The 15,220-nt window shown below is 39.0% G+C and overlaps 1 protein-coding gene across 2 annotated transcripts in view; it reads left to right on the forward strand.

Moving 5' to 3' along the window:
* Positions 1-14,994, forward strand: part of CPQ (carboxypeptidase Q) — a 147,853-nt gene extending 132,859 nt beyond the window's left edge. The window contains exons 8-9 of one of the 2 annotated variants that reach the window (XM_050971477.1): positions 12,639-12,795; positions 14,461-14,994. In XM_050971477.1, coding sequence (XP_050827434.1) covers positions 12,639-12,795; positions 14,461-14,467 — 164 coding nt within the window. In that variant the 3' untranslated portion in view covers positions 14,468-14,994. Of the gene's footprint in view, positions 1-12,638; positions 13,133-14,460 lie in introns of those variants that run through there. The other variant, XM_050971478.1, reaches the window with a different exon arrangement.
* The last annotated feature ends 226 nt before the right edge of the window (positions 14,995-15,220 follow it).

A 15,220-nucleotide genomic window follows, 5' to 3' on the forward strand; every position in this document is an offset into this window, starting at 1 on the left:
TCTCCCACATCTGTGGAAATGGGAGGGATCACTGCTTTGCCCATGGCTTTTGTCAATCCTCCCCAGCCAGACCTCCTTTGGTTTCACCTCCCTGAGATCTGCGAGTTGTGGCTTGGCCCTTGGCTCCAGCTGTCATTACATTTACCTGAGCAAAAACATCTTCCCCCCCCCCCAGTTTTAGGTGTAGAGCATCATTTTTGCAAAAAAAAAAAAAAAAAAAAGAAAAGTAAGTGTTGGATACATGTCCCCATCAGGAATAGCATTATTCCTTGCATTTTGCTGCTTTTATTCAGATCATTCACTTTTTTCTTTTGATTTACATTGTGTTTTAAATTTGTTGAGATAGGGAAAAGTGTGGTTGCTCTTCTACTGTTTCAACGAGTGAATGTTTGGCCACTCCATTTGCTAAAATAGACAGTGGTAAAGACACTCTGGGTGCCTCATCTAATTCCACAGAACCCTTGGGCACTCGAGACACAGCACAAGAATCTAATTATTAAGTAGTTATTGTTGTCTTCTCTACTACACCCTATTTTTGCAAACCTAGAGCCACCTTTGGAGTCACAGCAGTGAACCCTGCTGGCAGTGGTGGGATGTGATGGCAGTCTGTCAGCCTGGAAACAGCATGACTGTACTTACCTGGAATTAATTACTTATTTAAAATCTCACTTGTGTGCTTTTTGACCCTGAAAGGAATATGTGACAGGGGAAAAATTCTCTTCTTCACTCAATGCTTTCTAATGTCAGTGGCTGCATTTCCAAAAAGGTTGTGCTTTTTTTTTGCCTTTTCTGACAAATCTGATGATAGCTAAGGCTCAGGTTAGACTACCCAGGACTAATGAGACCTACCACTTTTTCTCCTTTTTTTCTTTCTCTTTTAGGAGTGGGAAATGGAAACTATTCCACCCAAAAGCATGCACAATTACTTTGCAATGATGGGCCTTAAAGCAAGAAAAATAATCCTGGGGTTTTTTTAACTATCACATGCCTGTTAGTTTTAAAGTGAGGATGTAAAAGTAAAGGGAGGATGTCAAAGTAAAATAAATATTGGCTAGAGTGTAAAAATTTTTCATTCAAGTTATTTTTAGGTAAGGCTTGTAATCCCAGTTTGCTGAGTATTTATTGCAGTCCTTTGAACATAGAGCATGCCCTTCTGTTTTGCAAATGTGCATTTGGCTCCTGAAGGGTTTTGAATTATGTGTAGGTTGGTAGATGCATATGTATATATATGTTAATATTTATTTTTATATATCTGCTCTGTAAAAAGAGTCTGGAATTTATGTATTTGAAAGGAACCAATAGTCTAATGGTATTCTGGTGATGAAAACTTGCATTTGGGGAGCATGTCTTTCTCCTGTGGAAGGCAAGCATAGCAATGCGGAGATTGAGAGGGTTTTCAGTGAATGTATTAAATTCTAGCTTCTCTCTATTAAAATAATTCTAATCATTTGATAATAATGCTTTGGGCTGCTAACAACCATCATCACTGGGTCTTTCTGTCCCTTTGCATTAGTCTATAGGTGGTATTTGTGGCAACATAAACAACTTTATGAGAGTGTGCTTGTTCTTGATTTCTTTGACTAAATCCAAATTGAAATGACTTCTATTTATACAGCTGTAAACATTGCTTTTAGTTTTAGCATAGACCCAATATATCAGGATGGTGAGGTGTAATAATGGTGAACTAATAGAGGTGTATTTTCTTTTTAGTGTGTAGAGTTTAGTCACTGTTATCTAATTATCTGCATTTGTTGCATCACATGTAAAATGTGTCTTTTGGGGTTGTTTAAAAATTTCTGTAAAAGTGTATAATTTTAAATAGGCCTTTGCAGATTATTAACAAATGGAGAAAAATATATATATTGATCCTTGATTTCTGCAAAATTATGATTGTGATGGAGATAATCATATTGATTCTGGAGGAGGATTTTCAAAGCTGTACTCAGCAGCTTGGCACTCATGGCAGCTGGACTCACTAGTGCCTTGTTCTCTTTCTTTCACCCAATCAGTCTTTGCTTTCCACGTTTTAAATAAGGCCTTCAACCAAATAGGTTTAATTTGTACAATACCAAAGTAAAGCTCAACTTCATAAGAAAGCAGTGTAGTAAAACATAGAATGCAGTAAGCCTGTTTTAAGACAAATGTTATTTGCACTTACTGATGCACTGACTGAGGATCTTTCAAACAGGTTAAACTTTCAACTTGAAATTGTCAGCTTCTCTTAGTGTTCTTCCTGAGCTTATATGCTTTATTTTTTCTCTTAACATATTAGCATTATGACAAGCACATTTGCTCTGTGACAAAATAGCTATCACAGCAACTCAAATTTACAGGCTGGAAGAGTTGTGCTAGTTAGGGTCATTACCTTATTTGCTTTGTCTTCTTCTAGGATTAGTTCTGCTCTGTGGATTAGCCAGAGCCCACGTACAAGGAGTGATACACTGCCAAGTCAGATTAGGTGTGAGCAATTTCTCTACTTCCTCACTTTATAAGCCAGAAATTCTTCAATTTCCCCTTTGCTTTCCTAATGAAGCCCCGTGTAATTCCATGGACTATTAAAACAGAGAGATTCTGAGACTGTGAAGAACAATGTTGCAGCAGGTGTCTTCACTGTACCTTAATTATTTTTATATTTCTTTTTTTTCAAGTGTGGTTTTTTTTGTAGTTTTGCTGACAAAAATATGCAATCTGTTGCTTAAAATATTGAATAAATATGCATTCCTGCTACTTTGTGTTCATCACCCACTGGATAACATGATTTTAGACTGGAGCAGAAAGGTTTTGGGGTTCTCAGAACCCTAGTCTCAGTGGTGGCTTGCAGCTGAGGTGCCCTGCACTATGGTTTAGCCAGATGAGAAAGGTGTGAAGGGAACAGTGTTGGTGCAGTGTTGTGCTCTATTTCACATGCCTTTTGCAGCCCCAGAAAGTGTCCCTGGACCTGTAGGCTTTGTGGCTCTCAGAACCCCAACCCTAAAGACTGAAAATTCCCACATTTGGATAGTCCTGAACCTTGCAGTAAGCTTTGAGCTTTGTTTCAAGATCTTCTCAATATTTCTGTTACTAATTAAATAACTAAATATACCCTGGAGATCAAATGCAAAAGATATTTCATCACCAATATCTGGAGCATCTAATGTGTAATGAATAACTTACTGGCTTAGAACTCAAGTATGGAATTACTCAAGTAACACAAATATTTTAAATTATATTTTATTGTTGTAGGCAAAGTATATTCTTCCAGCTTTGTATAATGGTCCTACATCTAAAATCCATCATGAACTTGAGGAGTTTGATAGTCTCAGTGGGGTGCAAAAATAGAGACAGTAAAACCATGCTCATCCTGTGGGTGTGGTTGAATAAATGCAGTTTTGATTTCTGTGATATAAAATACAACAGACTTGTAGTGTGCTTAGGATGTGTTTTACTTTAATTAGGTGACAGGTTTGATGGTTTGGGATTTTTTTTCATAACTAGTTGAGCACCAGGATGCTCATTAACTGACTCTTCTCAGCATCATCTGGACAGAAGGGAGCTCTGCTTAGGTGGGTCCATGACCATTGGCATTTCTAGTAGTGGACTGCTTGGTGGGAAGGACCCTACAGGAACTTTGGGATTAAACATCCAGCTGTAATCCTATTGAGGAGTTAAGGCTACAGAAAATGAGAACCTGTGTGTTTCCTCTCTGTCTCCAGCACCCTCTAGAAGAGCAGGCCTGAAGGCTTGCTTTACACTGGTTTGTGAGTTAGGACATAGCTCCATTTCTTGTAAAATACAAGGAAGCTTCTTGAATGGATTGAAAATACAAATGAATGCAGATAATTACTGCAAACAGAAATGCTGCTCAAAATCTTGACAAATGGGTCATTTTCATGGTTCTCTCTCCCCACATGTGACTTCTAAACAGTCTAGGGAGTGTCTTTTTCCACAACATTTCTGGGGTGATTTTGGAAGTTGTTGGAACAGGGTGGAGCAAGGGTCTAGCCCTGGGTGCTAGCAGGAGGCTCTTTGGCTAGCAGAGAACTTTGAAGAGAGCACTTCAATAGTTTGGGTTTCTAAGCAGCCTTATAATGTCAGCTACATGGTGCAGTTACACAGAGAGCATGGAAACACAGAAACGCATTTGGTCAGGAAAAGATGGTTCAAATGGGTCCCAGTATTCACTTGACCCTCTTGTGTGACATTTAAAGCTTAATGGCATTAAAATAAATCACATGCTCAATATTTAACTGCTTTACTGAGCTGAGACATAAACAAACACATGAAGAAGAATTCTAAATTAGAGAAACTGCTGATTTTGCAATGACTTTCATTCCACTTGCAGTGTTTAAAAGAGAATGCAAAATGTAAGGCTTTATAAATCCATCTATCACTTTTACAACTATCAACTTTTTAAATAGTCTCTGCATAACATATGTAGGTATATACATAATTTTAAAGAAATCACAAATTAGGTAAATTATATTAAAATATACACAATATCTACAAACATAAACAGGCATATAATGCAGGTACATAATCCCTCTAAATTTATATGCTCTAAGTAGAGAATCCCCAAAACAGGGATCTGTGGTTTAGTTAGCCAGGGTGGTCACAGAGCCAGAACACAAAATACAAAAGTAACTCAAGAGTCCATGTTGCTTTGGAAGAAAGAAGTCATGCCTCACCACACTAGCAAGGAATTTTCAGAAGAGTTTGTAACCATTTCTGTAGCTGGATCTGGAAATGAAGTATAGCTGAGTCTTCAAAAGCCCCTTTGATCAAAGACTATAGAGGAAGAAGGTACTGTGAGGTGAGAGGTGTTTTCCTCCTTTGTGGTAAATACCGGATTTTAAAAAGGTAGAAATAAATTGTCAGTCTTCTTAATGGAGAAAGTCTTTATCAGGCTGCCCAGTCACCTTTTTTTTTGTTGCTTTGGATGTTCACAAAACTCCATGTTAGCTGCAAAGGGAGTGAACAGCAAGGATAGCAAGTTGGCAAAGTTTACTTCAAATATTTGATATCAAATCTAAAGCTGACTGTGAAAATGTGACAGTAATCTTATAGTAGAAAATATATAAAGAATACAACAAGCAGTGACATTTTTGTGTCAATAAATGCAGAGTGATGCAGTACAGGAACTATGGATACAGAGCAACAGGATCCATGTTATCTTGAAGAAGAATGATCTGGGAATCACTGTGGATAATTGTCTGAAATTGTCAAGTCAATACCCAGGGAAGGTAAAAAACACTGTTTGATGCAGCTGAGGAAGGAAGGAAGAGAGAAAAAGCAGAAAGGAGATCAAGTCGTGGTGTGCTGTAGTCACATCACGAGTCCATTCACGTGCTGGTGTTTGCAGTCAGTACTGGGCTTTTCATCTCAGGAATGGTGAAACACAGTTAGGAAAGGGAGAAGAAGAATCACCAGAAGCCTGAAGAGATGCTGAATAGTTTCTGCAAGAGGAGGATTATTCTGATTAAACTGTATTAAGCCACCAGTGGTAGGAAGCTGAATGAAAAAACGGAGGGTGCTGCTCCTACAGCTCAGGAAGTGAGAACTGTACTGAGCCCACAGGAAATGCTCAGGCACACCATGCATTGCCACAGGGAGCTGTGGGCAGGACTGTAAACAGGTTCACAAATTAGTGATGAGTGGGCTGTGGAGGATCTGTCCATCCTGGAGAATGAACCTGCAAGTGGGTCATGTTTAGGCAGCACCAGCTAGGGAGACTTACCCTTTTCTCTTTTTTATTGAAAAAAAGAACCTTGACAGTTTAAGACAGAGGTTGGATGAATGGAGGAAGAACTTCCAGTGCTTTTTACTATTGAAGATTTATCTGGGATTTTGTGGGGTTTTTCCCAGTCTAGGGCTGTTTAGAATATTATTTTAGAGTCTAGTCAGCCTGTGCTCTATGAAGTAGAACTGCTTCCTTCCCTGGCACCTCATTTCACAGCATTTCATGCAAGTTTGGGTTGGATCCCCTGCTGTCACTGGTCCTCTGATGCAATAAGTGAAAGGTTAATGCATTGCAAAAGCGACTGTGATAATCCTGAGCTGTAATTTAGTCCGTTTAGTGAATCCACAGGACTCATTCCGAAATGAATTAAGCAAAACGAGAAGTAATGCAAACTTCATATTGTTTCCCTTATACTGTAGTCTCATTTAATTAGTCACTGAAACAACCTCCTAAAAGCTTTCCCTCTGTCTTGTTGTTTGAATCATGAATTTTAAAGACTTTGGAGAGAGTGACTCAGGAGGTGAAACAGCAGGGCTTCTGATGTCATTTATAGGCTCTGTACTGGAAACTATTTCAGTGTCAGTAGCCATGAAACTCAAGTAACTTAGCCTGTAATTTCATCATTTCAGACTAAATGACAAGAATACTGATGCTGTCAGTGCCCACTAAAGAGCATTAGCATTCTCCGTTGCCTCTGCTTACTTGAAAAATGGATAATGAAATAATTGGCAATAAAGGCAGCTGTCAGGTTATCCCACAAAGGAAGAGGTTCATATGACCACCAAAATACATGCAAGTGATGCCCACAATAATTGAGTTTTCATTACAGTAGTAGTTCTGCAGACTGAGGTTAGGCAGGGACAGCACACAAAACATCTGTCCAACACCTAAAACAAGCAGTCAAGCACTCTGCAGGGCTTGCAGCAGAAGAGATGTTGAGGTACCTATGGAGCATTCCAGCCAGCCCATCCTAAACACAGCTACCATTGCAGAAGATTTACTCCACTTGAGGTTTGTGACCTGTTGGGCTTTAGAAAGGCACAAAATAAAAATAAAAATAAGGAATTGTGTTCCTGTTCCTTTCTTTCATCTGTTTTTCCTTTTGTAGGTCTTTGGCACATCTCCTTTGAAGAAAAAGCCATGTGTCTTCTTACTTCCACCCTGAAGTTTTGACCTTTCAAAATGTGTGAGGCAGAAATGCTGCAGCTATGAGAAGGGAGAGGCTATTGATTCTATTACTGTGTGTGAGGAATAGAATGCTCTTAACTTCTGTGTTTATGCTTTTCTGGTACATACCAATTTTTAACTGCATAGGAGATTGTGATATGTCCCTTTGCCTCTTATTTCATTTTTGAGTACTTGATGTAAAAGAAAAATATATGTATATTTCATCAGGATTTGCTTTATTTTTAAGGCATTATAGGCTTTTAGTACATTCCTAAATAGTGTCATTGGCATGAAAAAGGTCTGAGATCAGAATAAACTTGAAAATTAAGTAAAAGCATTTTTACTGTTTGTTAAAAAAAGCAGGAAACAAAAGCAGTATTTGATAGATAGGGGAAAAAAAAAGGAATCTGTCTTTTATAGCCAGGGAAATCACTGCAGAAATGAAAATAAGGTTTCAGATCAGGCATCTGATATCTTGACATCTTGCTAGAAGCAATCAATACCTTTGATAGCATGTAGGTTTGTCTTGACACAAAGGTGAAGCCCAAACGGGTACTTGGAAGATGCAAGCAAAGCCCGTGTTATAACCCCTTTCTATCCGTAAACTTTTGGAAACATTGAGCAAATTATGCCTTGTTAAGGGAGGCATTTCCAACTTTGCTGTTAGGAGGTTACTCAACAGGACACTGGCCTCAGCTCAGATGTCTGGCATCTCTTCCTTTCTCAGCTGCTGTGAGTAAATGAATCTGTCATTTCATCTCTGCATGCCCCTTTCATCCTTCAGCCCCTCTTGTCTGTCTAGTGTATGTTCTTCTGAGCTGGAGTCTTTCCTCTTTGGAGAGGTGTATTTATACCACATAAAATAATGGAGTGGCAATTCTGCCACGTCCTCTAGGGACTGCTATAAAATGAAACCTGAAAAGTTACACACTTTTATAAATCATTAGCATATTAACTTCACAGGATAAGGCAGCATACATGCAGAGGTCAGTATCCCAGAGATCTACTCTAGTATTGAAGACCCAGGACACCCAAGAGAAATTATAGACACAGTGGGGATTTTCCCATTGTATCTGAAAGATTCATGGCACAGCTGTGAAGTTTTCTTGAAAGCAAAGACAACTGGGAAGCTATTGATAGGACTCTGTAGCAAACGTGTACTGACTCCACAACTCACATTTGACTTCCTTTGCCAATTGAATGCTGTTTGGGGTATAAAAAGAAAATATAGGGAGGAGTGTAATGCAAAATGTTTTAAGATATAAAATTACTCTGAAGTTACCTCATGCTTTGCAGGCTTTCCCCCTTGAAGATATCTGTGTTTTATGGAACACAGTTTTATGGAAACTGCCTTTGTATTCATTCTGATAATCATTATCTGCTTTTCCAGTCATTTTTTGCACAAATGACAGTCATTTGAATGCTAAATATCTGGCAATAGAGTTTCAATCTAGTTATGACTTATGACAGCAGTGCTTATGAAGGCAGTAGTGCCTGACAGAGAGTGACAAGAAGCAGTGGTCATCATTGACATGCCCATCATTCATTTTGTGGTTCATGCATTCTTTTACCTCAATAGCAGCATCTCATCTTCTTAAGCTGGCAATAAGACCTTTGTCAGTTTATTAACGTGTGAAGAATTGGTGTTTGATATGAATACATTGTAAGTAAATAATACCCTTATCATCAGCTAATGAGTGCTTGCATTGGGCATTTCATGCTGAGATCAGAAGCTAGAAGGAATGGAGTGTTTTTCAGAATTCCTCAATTTGTGTATATTTTCATCAAGTTCATTTAGTAATCATAGCTGATTACTTAAAATACATGGTCAGTATGAATAACCAAAGCAGCTGCTTTTCCCTGACTTATGCAGTGCATCAAAACAAGTATGACATGGTGATGATGATTTGATGATTCTCTGATTCTCTGATTATGCAGAGAATCATCAAATAAGTTCAAGACAGGAATGAACTTGAAGAATTATTTTTATGTTGCATGAATTCTAAGAGATGTCTGAAAGACCCAAGGCACCTTGGGTTAGAGTGCCACAGGATGGCCGAGTTTGGCAGGCACCCCTTGAGCTCACCTGGTCCAACTCCCCCGCTTTAGCAGGGTCACCTGCACCAGGTTGTTGGGGACCATGTTCTGTCAAAGGATGGAAGCTCTGCAGCCTCTCTGGGCAACTTGTCCTAGTGTTTGACCCTGAGGGATCACCAGGCACCAGATCTAGTGCTTTATCTAGTGGCACTAGATAGCTGCTGATGCAGTAACATGTGTTAAATTAGGTATCTAAGCTGTGCTAAAGAGGGTTTTCTGTCACCTTGAATTGGTGCTATGAATTATCTTAGTTATATTTTATTGAAGCTGTAAATTATTTATTTTCTTCAGTTTTTAATTTCCAGTATTTTTGATGCATTCAAGGAATACATGGCATTTTTGACAGCAGTTTTTAACATTACCACTTTTCATGCCACAGCACCTATTATATCCAGCTAGAAACACTTTCTCACTGATCTCCTTTCTGGTCAGCAGTGTTTCTCATGTGACTTGCATTTTTTCATCACTGTAAAAATGAACAGACTGGAAAAGGACAATTAAAGAGGGTTGTTTGGCAAACATTGCCTTTTTTTCTTTATGGCTGCTCTGCAAACTCAGTAAAAGAGCAAAGTGCATGAAATGTGACAGTGTTGCACCTAGCCCATCTCTTGGTTTTCTGTTCAAGTGTTGGTTCCAGCTGGAAATCAGAATTAGATATGTGGTGCACACTTACATAACACCACCCAACTGAGGATTTTTAAGTACTTAATTAAAGCTTATGGACTCTTTCAGGGCTATATGCTATTCCCTTTCTGGGTGGCTAGCATGGACATGGGTGAATAATTTATAGGTCTGTGAGCCATGGCTCTTCATCTCTGTTACTTGACTTCTAGCTTGCTAAAAATAAGCCCCCATTTGTTATTTACTGTTGTTCCTGAGACAAATGTTACATAAAAACAACAACAACAACAAAAGTTGTGCTCACAGCATTGCTTCTTCTGTTAGATTTTTAGAAAAGAGGCTGAAGGTCCCTTTGGACTTTATTGAGGTAACCCAACATGACTGCAGTCCGCAGGACCCTGCAGAACTTCCCTCTTCATGGTCATCTGCAGGGGCTGGTCTGAGCCCTGGATGCCTTTCCTGGTGAAAGGGCACTTGTCAATGTCTCACTGAGCCTGGCAACCTCTGGCAGCAGAAATGTCTGCAGGCAGCTGGCACCAGCATGGAGGAGTCTCAAGCTTGAAGCAGGAGACTTCCTTGCAGTGAAAATTGCTTGTAGTCACATCTGTGCCCCAGAGGGCTTCATGCCCAGAGGTTTGTGTGAAGCTCTCAGGTATAAACTCTTCCTGTGCTCAAAGCCAAGAACATGGATTTTCACTTTAGCTTTTAATTACAGAGGATAAAGCTACTTTCTTAGGGTCTTTTCCTTAGTCACTCAAGATGTTTGCAGGTCACTGGTTTCAGGGCTAACCCACAATGTGACTGAGACAGCATGGCCTGTTTGAGAACCTCTTGATTTTCTTGCACAGTAATTTCTTGATGTCAGTCAGTAATTTTCTGATTTATAAAATCAATTCAGAGAAAAAAAAATCTTTTCCAGTGTTTCAGAGAGTTAAACATGACAAAGCAAAGGGTGTTTGTTTTTGTTCCACTCACAGAAATAAAGTGCTATTCTGTAAATCCATAGTTATGCTGATTAGTGAAATTTCTATGACAAAATCTGGGCAATTTTTGTCTTGAGTCTTCAGAAGTGTTCAAAAACACTAATGGGGTTGCCTCAACAGCTTACCTTGTAATGTGTCTGTAGTGCAGAAGTCCATCAGTTAAAGAATTTACCATTGTTCAATCCTTTTATGATTGCATATATTTAAAAGGATTCAGAAAAAAATTTTAAAAGTGACTATGACTTGATATAAATTGAATGCTAAAATTATTAGAACACAATTCAGCACCTACCCAGTAACCTATCCAGTGTCTTTTGTGGGATTGCAATACTTCAAGTCAGGAGCAAACAGGTCATTTAAGATCTAGAAGAGCTTCTTAAAATAAAATCAATCACAATACTGTATAACCTTATGCTGTAGCATTTGGTCTTTCTGCTTATCATCCTTCTTGTGAAGGGTTCTTCACCTTGGATGGAATTAAAATGCATTAACTTTCTATTCCCCCCCTCCAAAATAGCAGTGAACTGAGCCATCCAAGTCAGTCCCCACTACAGCAAGAGAAACCTGCCTGTTACCCACAGGGAGAGCTGGACTCTGAATGATTGTTTGAGTGATCAAAAGATATGTATTATAGGAATGTGCAGTTATGCTGTGGGAAATTTTGCTTTCATTCTCTTCAAAGGCTTCAGGCATCTCAGGAAAACCAAGAAAAATCATAGCAGTAAGTCTTACAAGCACACATGAGTTTATCAAAGCTTTCCTCATCTGATACTGATTTCCACTGCATGTAAATAAATATATCAATAATTTATGTACTTCATCTTTATACTCAAACAGTCCTGGGGTTTTTTTCCTTCTTGAAGGCATGAAAGGAGTATCCTCAGTTTGTGTTTCTGCCTGGAGCCCATAGGTCTTACTTGTGAATTCACACAGTTCTCTGGGTTTGTAGACCAAGAAAGGAATGGGTCTTGTGCTGAGTCCTTCCCAGGGAGCTGTGCACCTCCTAGCCCTGGTCAGGGAGCAGGACAAAGGAATCAGTGCAGAGGGATTGCAAGCAGTGAATGAGTGTGGTGAGGGAAAATATTAAATTTACTTAATATCAAAATTTGATGTGGAGTTCTGTTAAGGGTGGAATGGTTGTTGACATTACAACAAAGCTGGAGGAGGTTGATAAAATTGGAGGAGAGGTAGAGGTAATGAACTGGGAAAGAAGGAAATGCAAGAGAATAGGGGGTTAGAGAGGGTCAGTGGGTACTGGAGCAGAGAATAGCCAGGTTAATTATCCTCTGCCAGCATCTCTGCTGCAGCTCCTGGTCGGGTGGCAGCTTCTCCAGCTCATCTTGGCTTTGGTCTGCCTTGAGTGATGCCTTGCAATCATTATTTGTGCTCCCTGAACCCACCTAGCTTGGAAAAAAGTAGTCCTTTCTCTGCCCAGATAGTCCTAGAGGGAATCAGTTGTTCCTGAATGGGAAGAATTGTGATTTCACTTAACTTCCTTCTGCCCCAGCTGATGAGGACTCCTGACTGTGAGAGGAGTGTAGTCCTGGGCTACCTGGGATACCCCAGATTATCTGCAAACTTGTTCTGAAACAGCACATCCTTGTGATGGAGAGGGGCTCAAAGGCAGAAGCAAATTCCAAATTCCAACACAAGAAACAGCAAGGGAAGGATTCATAAATCAGTTGTAACTCATCAGTGGAGAACAGGGGAAGCGCTGCTGTGGAGTTACTGTAGGGATTTTCCTGCTTGAACTCTGTTAGTTTCAGAAGAAAATGGATGCATACTGTTGCTGAGGAAACGAGTCTCCCAGGGGGAGCTTGGCTTTTCCCCAGTGTGAATTTCTGCTGCCTCATGCTCACACAAGTCAATTAACCTAAACCCTACAAACTGCACATGGCACTGCTCTGTACAGAGATTTTATTTCAAATGTATTAAGAATTTTATGCAGTTGCATGTGGCTTTAATCATTAACAGCCAAGGAACAGATTCAAGTTTATATTCTCTTTTAAATATTTGTATTCTTATAATGGAACTTTGCCCATTTTTCTCTGTAGGTGCCAGCTTGCATAATGACATCAGTAAATACTTCTGGTTTCATCATTCTCAAGGGGACACGATGACAGTTCAGGATCCAAACCAGATGAATCTCTGTGCTGCTGTTTGGACTGTTGTCTCCTATGTAATTGCTGACATGGAGGATATGTTGCCAAGGTAATAAAACAGCAAGAAAGAAGATTTCTGTTCTTCAGTGAAGATTTTAAGTCCACTAATGCATGTGGACTGTAGCTGTAGTAAATTCTGCTCCCCTTGGTTTTCTGCTTTATTATTACATCTGTTTTCCTCAAAACACATTCTTTTTTATGCATTCCTGCTTTTTGCTGTTTTGATCTCTTCCACTTGTGATTTTTACTTAAATGTATTCCTTTAAGTACTTCTTATATTTCAGATGAAGATATGATACCTCTTTGACTATGATATAATAACCATTTGTATGCACAATGATCTTGTGCAGCAGGAAAAATGTACCAAATAAATTTTTTGCATCAGACTAGGGTATTGATTTTGAGTACATGTTTATTGGTTTTGTTTCTGTCTTTCATTCTGTGCATTGGAGTTTTGTGCTATTAACCAAACAGCTCTTTCTTTTCACTGTTTTAAGGTAATACTGTAGTTTCTAGAAGTTTTCAGGTTATAGGACAAATAAATCTTGTCCTTTTTAATGGTAATATATGGTAGAATGGTCAAATTATAGTCAAAATGCTTAAATAGTATAATAGCTTCACTCAGGTCCATTTTTAGGTCTTATGGGAAGTTCACCAAAGACTCAGATAAACCAGGACACAGAGATAGAAAGCCAACAGAGGATTCCCAGCTCTCCTGTGGTTTTTGGGGCACCTCCTCATGGAAAGCCATGTTTGTCTTTTTCTTGCTCATGCAAGACTCACCATCGTGACAGACAGAGAATTTTGTGTGGCAGTTTTTCTATGAAATGCCATGTTTCAGAAACAACACACAGCTGTGATTTGTGACCTTCAGTACTTGCCAGCTGATATCCAAACAAAATGTAAGAGCAGATTTTGATTCAGAATCCTGAAGCCATTCCTAGCTGCCCCTGGCTTGCTGGGATGGTCTCCTGAAGCTGGGCTAGAGGATGCTGGTACAAATTTACTTTGATGGAGGGATTAACCTGGGAGTTTGATTCTTATATACTTTGTTGGTTTGGGGGTTGGGGTTTTTTCTTGCTTTCTGAGATTATGAATATGAGTTTCAGGCAAGTCTGTAGAGAAGGTATAACTGGGCTTGGGGAATATTTTAAGGCATATGATTTCTGCTCATTTACTTGTGACGTGATCCTCGTTTGTGATTTTAAATTTTACAACAAGCAAACTCAGTGTGTGAATAACTGCTGTAATGTAGTCAGCACCAAACAACTGATGTTACAAACATGGAGCATTATACCAAATAGCAGGCAGTCCCTAGTGCTGTTAATCAGTTCTGCTGTTGAGCAATAGCTGAATCATGAGCAATTCATTTTTATAGAATCCATAATCATGGTATCTGTTTACTGTGATAATAGCTGTTTTCCATCAAATTTATTAACTATTTCAATATTCCCTCCAAATCATTTCGAAAGCATAAAAGCTGCCTGGAGATACGCTGCTCTATCTTTCTAGAGAAACAATATTGAAATAGAGTTAGCAAAGGGTTCCTCTGCTTTCAAGGCATGATGCCTGTGTTTCTTTTTGCTTCACAAGAGCATACTTGGAGGTGCTCACCACTGACAGATCCTCAGCTGTCACCAAATCCAGCTTTTTGTCCTTCACACAATGTGACTGACTGTTTCCTGAATTGTTGTTCCATATTGTTTTCCCTCAGGGTGTGAGGCTTTGTACATCAGAAATTCAGAAGGATGTTCTGTGAAGTTACCTATACTGTTGCAAATCTTAACCTGTGCTCTCTTGGAAATGGTGTTTATTTGAGTTTTTCTCCATTGCCTCAAGTCAAATGGAAAATCTCTGGAGTCAAGAATACTCCTCTGCAGAGAAGAATAACACTACAAGTGTGCACATGGCACCACAGCACATGTCAAGATGGGCTTGTCAGCTCCTAAGTAAGAAAATTAACCATTCCCAGGCCAAAAGCAGCACAACTATATAAGACAGACTGTAAAATTAAGACCATGATGCCCCTGAAGAAAATGTAACCTTCATTTCAGCTTCAGATACACAGCTCTAGAGAGAAGCATTGATTTTGGAAAAAAAGTTTCAAATACCAAAACTATTTTTATAGAAATAATGAAAATAAAAATATCTTATTTCTGAGATTGAAAAACAAAGATTTTTTTTTTTTTTACTTTTAAAACCAGATTTCATTAAAATAAGACATTGTCTCTGAGTCTGCCTTTTTTTATCCTGATGTATCCTGTATTAGCTCTCAGACCTATCTGTCCATAGTATTCTCCTGGTAACCTTCCTGTTCAGATGTACCTCCCTCAAAACTTTCCATAAACAGGGAGATGCTAATAAATTTCTTTCCAATGGGATTTAGTACCATCTGTGTCATAGCTTATTTTTACCACTGCTCAGTGTAGCAATGATGTTATTCCAATTAGTGGTCATTAAACATGGATCACTTG

Source organism: Serinus canaria, chromosome 2 (genome assembly GCF_022539315.1).
Source record: "Serinus canaria isolate serCan28SL12 chromosome 2, serCan2020, whole genome shotgun sequence".
In the NCBI taxonomy this organism is placed as follows: domain Eukaryota; kingdom Metazoa; phylum Chordata; class Aves; order Passeriformes; family Fringillidae; genus Serinus; species Serinus canaria.